General features: G+C 38.9%; 1 protein-coding gene across 1 annotated transcript in view; it reads left to right on the forward strand.

Annotated features, from left to right (window-relative positions):
* Positions 1-12,453, forward strand: part of LOC134533274 (protein 60A) — a 55,607-nt gene continuing 43,154 nt past the window's right edge. The window contains exon 1 of the mRNA XM_063370725.1: positions 1-395. Coding sequence (XP_063226795.1) covers positions 44-395 — 352 coding nt within the window. The 5' untranslated portion in view covers positions 1-43. The remainder of the gene's footprint in view (positions 396-12,453) is intronic.

Below are 12,453 nucleotides of genomic sequence, written 5' to 3' on the forward strand. Positions count from 1 at the left end.
CGCGGGGCCCGCCGGCCAGTCGGTGCGAGGCGAGCGCGCGGGCATGACGTGTGTCCGCTGGAGCGCCGCGGCGCTGATGGCGCTGCTGGCCGCGTGGGGCGGCGGCTCAGCCACGCCGTCGGGCTTCTACGCGGACAACGGCGACCAGACGGTGATGGAGCACGTGCTGAGCGCGCGCGAGAAGGAGGAGGTGGAGCACGAGATCCTGCACCTGCTGGGTCTGCAGGCGCGGCCGCGAGGCGTGTCCAACCTCACCAGCTCGGCGCCCAAGTTCCTGCTGGACGTGTACCAGTCGCTGGTGGAGCCGACCGCCGCGCGCACGGAGTTCAACCTCAGCAGCCAGGACCTGCACGCCATCGACGAGAGCGACGTCATCATGAGCTTCGCCAGCCACAGTGAGTGCGGCGCAGCCTGTCACACACAGTGGCGTAGCCAGGATTTGTGTATGGAGGGTGTTAAGAAGCATGCCGCCCCCACCCCCTGTATTAAAGCGAGGGGGGGGGGGTCCGGGGGTCCTCCCCCGGGAAAGTTTGGATTTTAAGGTGTAAAATAGTGCTATTTTAGCAGTTTTCGGTACTTAAATTTAAATATTGTAATGGTAAAATTTTTATTAATTTTAATATGAAATTTGTTTGACTGATGAATAAGAAATTAATTAAAGATTTGGTGCTAAGGGGGGGGGGGTTTAACCCCTAAAACCCCCCCCCTGGCTACGCCCCTAGTCACACACATAGGGCCTACGTGAGGGGAGTGGCGGATCCAAGGGGGGGGGGCACCAGGGGCAAGTGCCCCCCCCCCCCGAAAAAACAGTTGTCTGCTACATTAATATTGCCGAAAAAAAAAGATTGTTTCTGAAACAATTAATATTTTAATATAATTAATGAATTTCTTGTAGAATCATAAAATCTGGTGGTTGGATGTTATGTGTAGTGTGAGTAGATTAAATACAAATTTAGTAATTTTAAGAAATTTTTTTTTTCTCTGGCTATTCTGAAATCCTAGAGTGCCCCCCCTCCGAGGTGAACCTCTGGATCCGCAACTGCGTGAGGGGAGCAAAATCCCCGGGTACATGCGATACATGCAGTTATAGCCACGGTAGGGAACAATTACGTGTATTTAGATTTTTTTTAATTGTGGATATTAAAATAATAATAATAATAATAATAGGGAGGGAGCCCGACAAATTATTTTCCCCCCAGGCCCCTCAGTTTCTCTCGATTACCCTATAAAAGATGGTGGATACAAGGTAGGAGGGGGCTGAACAAGACTCCCGGATCTAGTCGCAACCAGGGCCATCGAGAGAAATGGGCAAATAATTTTGTCAGCCCCCGCCATATTATTTAATGTAAAACTTTTTGAACGCCGCAATCAAAACCATGTATATAGATTATAAGCATTAGGCCGGGTTTATAGAAAACGCAAGAACGCAGAAACGCAAGAACGCAGGACGCGACAACCGCAAGAAATTCACAGTCGTTTATAAAAAACGCAAGGACGCCGGCCATCGCTAACGTCAAAAAATAAAATTTCAGGAATAAGTCATGATTATTTTTAAAAATTTTGTTGTACCTATCGTACAGGCAGGGAAAATTTTGGATAAGCTGAACAAGAAATTCATCAGCTTCCTCCATTGCGCTGTATTCACTAGAAGAATGCCAGCCCAAAACATAAATAAACACAAGCGTAACGATTACAATCGCAGAGCCTTCTATATGCATTACATGACAGTTTCAGTTTTTCACATACTAAAGCAACCCGTATAGAAGGCCGAAACGCAAGGAGAAAACGCAAGAAGTAGAAAGTTGAACAACTTCTGCGTTGCGTTCTTGCGTTATTGCGTGTCTTGCGTTTTTTATAAACGTGCTGGTAGAAGAGTTAAGGTTGGACTTTTACCGTAGTTGCGTTTCTTGCGTTTCTGCGTTCTTGCGCTTTCTATAAACCCGGCCTTATTGTGGCCATAGCAGCAAACGTGATCTGTGCATATCGCATTACTTGCAACGTTATTTATAAATTCTATTAACAACAATATACCTGTAATTTTCGTCGAATCAGGGTTCAACCCGTACGTTAAAAAAATCTTAAAACTCTGAGTTTTTGCGGACCTCCCCCCCCCCTCCCCATCATTCCCATCATCATTTCCATCATTCCCATCATGCCCTTCATTTCAACGGCCTTGATCGCAAACTACATGGGATAAAATTACTTTTTTGAGAGAGAGAATTTGAGAAATTATCTCTGAATCCGAACTCAAGACCTACTGGCTCAAATTAAGAAGAGTGAAAGGGAAAGGGCATACCTTAACCTTGTTTCTAACCTTTGGATTAACTTATATCGCCATTGGCCCAATTCCTTTATTTCATTTATGTTTTACGTCTCGACGACAATGAAGTAGTTACAGACAGAGAAACCGTTGCAAGCCAGGGAAATTGGGTGAAGGAATTGGCCATGGCCTGTTATTGCAAGGAACCGTCCGCGTTTGCATGGAGTTGTTTCGGGAAAGGTGGGAGGGTTGTAAAATTTGAAATCAGGAGGAATATGCATTCTCGTTCGGACCCTTAGGCCCGACGCAAGGTAACTTAATTTGGGCCGGGTGGGAGGGGGGAATGTTTTAGTGTATATGAGATCCAAATCAGACTAGGAGCATATATACAGCTGTTAGTTACAGTAAGAGTCAGGGACGTAACTAGACATTTTTCCACCCGGGGCAACATCTCATCTTGGCCCCCCCCCCCCTTTTTTTTTAATTTTTCCCCAAACCAACAAAGAAACATTTACCGACAACACGTCATCATACCACTACATATGATTTCCACAATTCCAAATATGTTTTATTAATTAGATAACAAACAAATGTATTTATTTACAGCAATTTCATTTTTACTGCAAGATAAAATACCCACTTATGTCTAAGCTACTTAATTGACATGTAATCCATGGGCGTCGCAAGGATATATTTTTTGGGGGGGACTGCAATTGATTCAGTTGTTGAGGAATATCCATCCCCTGGAAATAAAGCGGGGGGTCCGGGGTCCTCCCCCGGGAAAATTTGGGGTTTGAAAGTGCAAAAAGGTGGTTTTTAGGCATTTTTCTTTCCTAAATATTCCAACTATAGTGGGTTGCAATAAATAATTTATTTTTTATAAAAAATATTTTCAGAGAATAAATTTGTAAAAACACAGTGCTCACATTACCACGATTGGACTAAATGCACCATGCACAACATATGGGTTGTATCACAGTTATCATATTTTTAATATAACAACGAAACTAAATATATTATTGGAGGGGACGAAATTGAAGACTTTTATTATTGGGGGGGACGTGTCCCCCCTGTCCCCCCCCCCCCCCCGGTTGCGACGCCCATGTGTAATCTAAGAGTAGCATGTTTGATATATACTTTCACAATATTTACATAAATGCTGCAAATGAAATGAAAAGTTTATCATCAAATGACAGAACAATAGGTGTGGACTGAATCGACAAAAAGAATAGGATATTTGATTATGATAAATAGAGTTAATATTATGAATAAAAGATTTCACTCAAGTTGTTATCTTGAGAATCGTAACTATACATTATACACAATATCTTAATCTACTGGCTAATTGTGATAAAAAAAATTAATTCACACACAGAAAGCTTGAACTAAAACTTAACTTTACGGTCTCTTTTGGCTGCAAATGTTTTTACAATGCCCTCAAAAGACAGCTTTGAAACTAACTTGTGCTCTATTGATATGATGCTCAGGTTGGTTAGTCGTTGCTGACCTGTTAAATATCTAAGGTAATTTTTTATGATTTTTAGTTTGCTAAAACTCGTTTCATTAGAGGCGGTTGAGACTGGTATGTGCAAAAAATTCTCAATGCTTTCGTTATGTTGGGGTATGCGTCGTCAAGCACATTCTTATATATTAATGGCAGAAGATCTGCTGGTGAAGCTGTTTTCATATTAGGGCTTAAATCCAAGGCATGATACTTAAAACTTTCAACTTCTATCGCCAGCTCGTCCCTGTTTAAGTCTTCTTTACATGTGGTAGCTAAATCAAGTGCCTGTTTCTTCAATTCTTCTCCATTTAGTGTTTCAAACAGAGCTCCATTGAGGAAACCAAATAAACTATTCATGATTTGAATAGCTTGAAACCTTTGTCTCAGTTCACTCAGAATCCGATCTATTATGTGTATAATCAACAGTCTGAACTTTTTTTCTTCTGAGAATTCCTAGCTTTCATCTTCACCCTTTTCATCAACCATCCGCTTTTTCTTTCTTCCCCTTGTTTGAAATGAGGATCTAGGTTAAGCTTTTCTGCTATTTCTTTCGCTTCTCTGATTGCGTTTGTGGAACTATTTAACCTTTCTGATATTAATTCTGATATCAGACGGTTAATATGTTTTGCTGATAGATCGATAGTGATGTCATCTCTTTGTAATAATTTGTTAACGATATCAATGCGGCTTAGTTCCCTATACCAAAAACAGGACAAGACAATGAATTCAAACTTTCTGACATTTCCTAGAAAAGAAGTTGCTTCTGTTTTTGTTTCAGCTGTTGTTTTTAGGCTGGTCACGAGATCATTCAAAGCATCTATAATCTTTTCTAGATGCTTATATATTACAGCTACAGCATCTCTCTTAGTCGACCATCTGGTATTGCTTTGCAGTTTGAGAGATAAGGGAACATGTTGCACTAGAACCTCCCATCTATTGGTGGAGGAAGCAAAGAAATTGTAGAGACAATTAAGTTGGCCAAAGTAGGACTCTGCCTCTGGTGATAAGCTAGCAGCATTCACCCCAACTAAATTTAGCGAATATGCTGCACATGGCACAAAATATGCCAAACTATTTACTTCTTTGATTCGAGATTGAACTCCTTTGTACATACCAGCCATGTTTGACCCGTTATCATATGACTGCCCTCTGCAGTTCTTAATATATAATCTATCATTTCTGAGCTTTTCTAAAATCTCTTCTGAAAGAGCCAATCCAGTTTTTTCACTAACTATTATGAAATAAAGAAAACTTTCCACTATCTCAGGGCCATTTTCGGTGATCTTCACGTAACGAAGAACTTCAGACATTAGTTCAAAATGGATTAGATCGGGCGTGCAGTCCAACATAATGGAAAAGTATTTAGAAGCTTTGATGTCATTAACTATATGTTCTCTTATTTTTCCAGCGATAATTTCTAAAACTCATTTTGAATATAAGGAGAAAAGTAGCTGACCTGGCCCTTTTTATGGCGGAGAATATGCTCTCTCAGTTGGGGATGATAAATATACCAGCTCTATTGTGTTTAAAAACTTGCCACATCTAGGGTCATCAAAGTCTAGGGATTCATCGGAACCTCTTAATGGACTACCTTGTTTTGCTAAATGTATAATATCAATTATTACATACAAAACTCCTCTCCAGTGTGTTTCCTCATGTGCTATTTGATCCTGCAGCTCTTTATCAATACGAGAGCATTTATTAAAGGATAATTTCAATGTTTTCCACGAGCAAAAACACTTTTAGTGGTTAAGTGAATTTTCATGCTCAGGAATCCTTTCACTCAACTTTTTCCACTGAGTGAAACCTTCCTCCTTGGCCAAAACAGGACTTTTTGTTCAGAGAACATGTAGGAAAAAAGTTTGCATGGTACACAAAACAAGGCATTTTTTGATTGACTGTATGTTACATATCTCTATGGTATGTTAGCCATGTTCGGCGTACCTTTAGACCACCAGCCAATGTTTTAGTGAACCAGTCTTTGGTTAAATTTCTTCCATCTCTTGAGGTGTTACTTAGATCAGGCTCTACCTTCCCCTCGTTCAATAGTCCTGATACTATAAAGCACTTTTCTGTATCCGAAAAGGCTGCAGGCCACTTCCCGGGGTCTCTGAAATCAAAATGAATAGCAGGCTCACCCTGGACGAGATACTTTGTCGGAATTGTAGAATCCGAAAAAAATGCCTTTGATGTTCCAACAGTAGTCGTAAAATGCTGCTCAGATACAGTGCATGGTTGGAATTCATCTTCATTGATGACTTGTGTTACTGGAATTTGAAGTTCTTCTTGATGGCTTCTTGCCAGCTCACTCTCTGTTCCAGTTACACATACCTCTTGAATTGAATGTTCTTCAGGATCCTTACTGCTACTGCTACCACCTACAAAACAAAACCAAAGTAATTAGACTTGTTTAGTCTAGATATGTGATTTCTGTGTAAGCTATTGCTGTACTATTTTGAAATTATAATTTGAGCTGGTAAATCCTATACTCATTTTCTGAAAAAAAATTTATAAGACTAACCATTGCTGCAAAGGGTTGAAAAAAGAGGGGTGAAATTTAAAAAAAGGATAAAATTCGTACCATTAAAACTATTAAATTCATTACTTTTTAATGTAAAACCTAAAATATTATCTACAAGCTTCGTCTAAATTTATTTTTCATATGCCCAGCCATTACTTCAAGGGGCGGAAAATAACAGCGGTTGAAGACAAAACAAATCATTACTCCCTTAGTAGGCACACTATTAAATCGGTACAAATTGTTTGAAAATCATAATTTTTATCTAAAACATTTGTATTAAAATTGTTTTGATGATTCAAACAATTATTGCAAGGAGTTGAAAAAACTTGGAGTTGGAGTAAGAAAATAAATAATATTTTTCAACCATGTACACTACAAATCCATTCCTTTTTTTTTTAAATTCTAAATATTGTCTAAAACTATTATTAAAATAATTTTTTATCTGACCACGTATTACTGCAAGTAACGTGGTTTGAAATTAAGAAAGAGGCATTATATTTTTTTAAATATACATATATACTATCGAATCCGTAATAATTTATTTATAAATTCTTAACTTCATCGAAAACTTTGGCTGAAACAATTTTTGATGAAACGAATTACTACCGCATACACAGGTTTTGAAATTTTAAAAAATTCAAAACATCCTTAGTTAGTTGTAAGTATCAAATTTGTTCGAATTTATTTTAAAATGTCTTAATATTATCATAATCCTTGGTGCAAAGAAAATATTTATATGACCACGTTTTTAGTGCAAGGAATGAAAAAAAAAAAGTGTTAGAAGGTCAAAAAAATTAAATAATTACCTACCTTAGCTGACACGGAGTCTTCAAAATACTTCCAGAGTAGCCTAAATATGTATTACTTCGAAATCTACATACGCCTGTATGCTGTGCCGAAAGGGATTTTTTTTTTAAATTTTTATTTCAAAGGTCTATTTGATCCAATTTCCATAAAAATATTTTTATATCCTGGCTACCGAACTGGTATCTTAAGATTATTGCTAATCCATTCAGTATTTTTTAGTTTTTATAGTGAACCTTGCTCTCTCAAAATGCAGTCTGCTAAATCATTGATTTAAAAAAAATATGATTAGAAAATATTTACATTACCGCTTTTCCAAGGATGTTATTATTAAGTACCCAAAAACCTACAAAATAGTACAATAATTGTATACACATAAATATCAAGTTTAATCATACATAATTTTGCTTTGCAAAGCGTTGAATTAAACATATATTACAATTACCGGCAAATAGGCAGATAGACAGACATGCGCAGCAAAGTACTAATGTCCTTTGTTTGCGTATAGACTTAAAAAATGTTGTTCAAAATTATGTATTAAATCTAAAGGTGGCCCTATTTAAGTTCTAATGCAATACTTTTCTATTACAAAAAAATAAAATAAGAAAGTAACATTTAAAAAAAAATTTACCTTATTTTTTTCAAGTAAGTTAATAACGTACCTTCTTCATTAACGTCTTTGACATTAAGCCAAGATGATAAAAAGGACGAAGACTGGCGAGCTTCTTTTTCTAGCTCTTCTTTTGAATTCTGCACCAGACGGGTTTTTTTGACATGTTTTGAGATTAAACACGATTGTCAAACATAATTGAAAAGGTTTACGAAATTGTGTATTCACAAATAGCAAAAGTGATGTAACTGAGAGAACAGAAATGCTAAACACATGAAAAGATACTACCGGGCGAATGACCCTACTGGGTTGTGGTTGTGATCAACTGAAGCTATTTCAGACACCCGATGCCTGACCTGGCCTGGGCGGGGCGGTGGGGGTGAGAAATGGCGCGACTTTCCAAGGTCTGTTGGGGATTTCCCTCCATGGTTCCAACAGGGCCACGGCAGAGTTGCCAGACGTACAATCTAAAAGGTATTTGTACCTACCAAAATTCAGTGGTATGTACCTACCAGTTACCACCGTACCTTCGCAAGTTAGAATGTACGCGAATAATATCATTTTTATTAGCTTATATATTATATATCTTCCAATATGAATAATTCCGTTTAACTGCCCTCGACTTTTTTTTGTTCTAACACTACGGTATTGAAGTAAATAAATATATATGTATATTTATTTATATATAGTATAAATTACTCTGCCAGTTCAGCGCCCCTCCAAATGCGGCGCCCGGGGCACAAGCCCCGTCTGCCCCCCTCTAGTTTCGTCCCTGGTAAGAGTCATTTAACTTGTCTCAAATTTGACAGTTCTCGAAAATAAACTTGATACCCAGTTCCCAACTGTCACAAAGCGTCACATGATGTTTGTTTACGATCGCTGACAACCACGTGAAGTTGTTTACAAACACTGTAACCGTTCTTTTGAGAACGCTTATTCTAGTCAACGTACATAAGCAAGATTAAGTGGTTGATACACTTTTCTATTACATGGAGATGTATGTATCTAGTCTGTATTCATATTTTATACTACGCACATCTGCCACTAATGATATTTCAAATTTGTATATTGACCAGGTCTAACAATTTACTAACATGAAATCACGAACCAAATGACACAAGAGTCTAGCGGCATCAATGCTACTTCCTGCAACTGGCTGCAAATGCCGAGCCTTTCCGAAGTTGGCCGATCGGGAGCGCCTACCCCCTGGATGTTTTTTTATTTTTACGCGCGCGTTTTTTCTCTCCGGTATAAAAAAGCCACACGGACTGTTTAGTGGATGGTTGGTTATATTAGGTAAGTATAGCTACATTAAAAATACTGTAAAATCATTTTATGGTTGCTTAGCAAATAACTTTTTAATATGTAGCTATCCAGCGCCAGGAAACAGTTTACATGAATTCATAGTATCTTTAATGTAGCTATCCTAACCAAATCAACCGTCCACAATGTTTTAAAGTATTTATAATGTAGCTAACCTAACCTAATTGACCATTAGTTATCATGTCCTTACCTGAAAATTAAAAGTTGCGTAAAATTGCAAGGGAATATGAGGCGTCCCGAGAATATTTTTGGAAGACAAAGACTTCCTAGATTTTATACGGTATGAAAAATATACAAATCCACGAAGTACGTTTCTTCAATTAGGTATTTTCCTCTAAAAACAATTACAAATACCGTTGCCTTGTTTATGGTCTTTCCTTTTAACACCACCTCCATATTTATTTACAATGAACAAAAAAAAAAAGAAGATGACGATCGGACGTTTTGCTCTCTCGTCTGTGAAAAGAAGGCTTCCCGTTGCGGGATCACGCCACTGGCCCCGAAACGAGCGTGAGCGGTGCGGCATTTGCAGCCAGTTGCAGGAAGTAGCATTGCTGCCGCTATACTCTTGTCCAAATGACATGGCCAGGCCATTTGGCCTGATTTGTGAAGAAACTTGTATAGCACGCCACCGTCGCGTCGTGACAAGTGTTTCCCATCTTTTTTTTTCCTCAGTGATCCCTCATTGGTCCAGACACGCCGTGAAATATTACGAAAGTACAGAATTTTTTATAACAAAGACTAGCATGATGAGTGACCAAATAATTTCTTATGTTTATTATTGTTATAAAAATTGCAAAAAAGAAAGTTCTAATTTCGTCAATAACTTAGCATTGCAATGGGACGAGGTAGCAATTGTCTTTTTAACTATCCATTTCCCCCTACCCCCGTACTAAAAGTAACAAAATCCATGCTACCGGTGGGGACCGTGCGGGTATTATGGACATTACGATAGTCTAAAATTAAGTCAAATGTTGACTTCGTTTGTTTTATTAAGTTCTTGTCGACAGCGACGGACACAACACGAACAGGGATGTCGTGGGAAGGAATCAACAGTGTTCTGTTGCAAGTTTGGATAGTGGTTTCGGATTGAATGATGGTAATAAGGTTTTAACGTCTCGTCTGCATTTAACATCGTTAAGAGACGGATGGAAGGCAGAATATACTGGCACAGGGAAACGGGGGCACCTCTGATGAAACTTATCGGGTTACGGCAACGTTAGACACGTTTTAAGGCGGGATTAACAATAGCTCGTCACCTCCGTCCGTCCGTCCGTCGATACATCAACGCCACGCATCTGAGCAAGAGATTTACAACATGACTTCATCAGTCAGTCAGAATATTTTCCCATAAAGTGCTGCTAACAAGCCATGTTTTTTTCTCTTGGAGATTTACATAGATATTGTTTGCTACATATGTCGTGTTAATGTACCTCTTGTATTAGCATATCCTCGGAAAAAATTCAGAGTTGTGATTAAATAGTTTGGACGTAAGTTTTAAGAACCACAATGTTATTATACAAAACATCTGAACGACCATAGAACAATTATTGTGAACGACCTAATACAAACTCCACAGGCCTGTGTTCTGGTAACAATTGACTGCCGCGGCCAAAACCATAGATATGACACATCCGTCCGTCCGTCAAACGTTAGAGCTTGTCAAGCTTTTGACGTACGCAGGGATAGATTTTTTTTTTGCCATCCGATTGGCTGCGGGTCACATGATGACGGATGGATGGAGGTTACGGCTATTGTAATTCCGCCTTTACTTTTAGAGAAACCAAAACGGGATAAGGAGTCCTCAAGTACGCGTCAAGCTCACGCGGTGAGGGTCTCCGTTTCGTTCCCAACACTTGGCAACACTCATAATGTATGACCGGATGTTTACTATCAGGGAAAACAGGTGAGATCTCGAACTGTCAGGATATTTTGAATACGAACCTTGAAAAATCAGGGAATTGTTAGATCAATACCAATATTTTAGGTCAAGGAATTTAAATAAAGTGGTCGGACAGAGGTTCTTCGTGTATCGCTAACCTATCAACGTTGTCATGCATTCGTTATTTAGATCATGTCTTTGTTCTGATGCTGGTGAGCCAACTTTTTTTGAGCAGAGTTGTATTTTTTTTTGTACGTGGGCTGCATTCCATCTCCAATGATGCCTCGTTGCATAACGTAAGAAACATAACTTCGTACATGTATATTTTCAGGTTTTTTTTCCCCTGTGTAAACAATTTTGTCACATCAATGAAGAATCCGTCAGTACGTTGTAACAAGGGCAGTGTTAGGAAGTAACGCAGGAATTTTATATCGGCTGATTCAATGGAAATTATACAGTCAGTGAAAATTTATAAAACACTTGGAAGTCAGGGGGATTATGTTCCCCAAGTTGTTCGAAAACCATTTTAATCTTTGTGGGTCCGTTACCTTTAATGTCTGTCTGTTACCGTACAACGTAATGAACTACGAACATGGCGCAAAAACCGGGATTAATCGAGCCAGGGCTCCAAACCAGGTCGCCTTACTTTTAGCCATGGACTTTTTTTTATTCGAATGATTTTAAATAAATAATTAATATTTATTTATTACATGGGATGTAAGGCCAGGTTTATAAGCTATACAAGAATCGTGCAAGGAAATGACACTTCTAAACCAAATCATTGAGAAATATATGTTTTCATTGTAAATTATATATATATTTTTTACTATTTCAAGTTATAGGGTGGTGAGGTCTTGCGACTTTCGTGCATTAGCAACCATCGCGATCTACTTGCGTCGGCTGCATTGTTGTGACGTTGCGTGGTTTACGGACCCGCCTAGTGTATGAGATGATATGTTTATCGCACTTGGTTCCGACGCACCCGGGTCGAGCTGACCTTGACCCGGTGGTCGCTGTCGCTTCCGAGTCGCTCTCTCGGTAACCGCCTGCCTTCCTGCCGCGACCTCTGTCGGTTATATCGGACGGGAGTCATCGGAGTCTGTCCTTGACCTTAAGAATAATGGGAGTGTATCCAGATGTGGTCCAAGACTTTTTAGGGGGCCCCTGGGCCACTTACTTTCACGGAAGCATAACATTTTGAAGAGGTTGACTAACCATGGGGAAGGGGGGGGGGAGAATAGGTGGGGAGTATGGCATATCCCCTAGGACAGCGATGGCGAACGTGCCATTTTTTTTATGAAAAAATAATAATGTGGCTATGACATGCCATCAAAGAATCTTGACTTAGTGATAATAACAATAATGAATAAAAATAGAACTAGATGCTATTAACTTAAAAACTCTCTATTTGCAACTCTAAATTTGTACAGCAATCGAAATGTTTATCATTTTATGTTTATTTGAATAAAATAAAAGGTAAGTGTGATTCCTGCTGTTGCAAATTAGACGCTAAATATCTTGCGTTTAGCAGAATGCAAGCTGAACTAGA

Source organism: Bacillus rossius, chromosome 1, assembly GCF_032445375.1.
Source record: "Bacillus rossius redtenbacheri isolate Brsri chromosome 1, Brsri_v3, whole genome shotgun sequence".
Lineage (NCBI taxonomy): Eukaryota > Metazoa > Arthropoda > Insecta > Phasmatodea > Bacillidae > Bacillus > Bacillus rossius.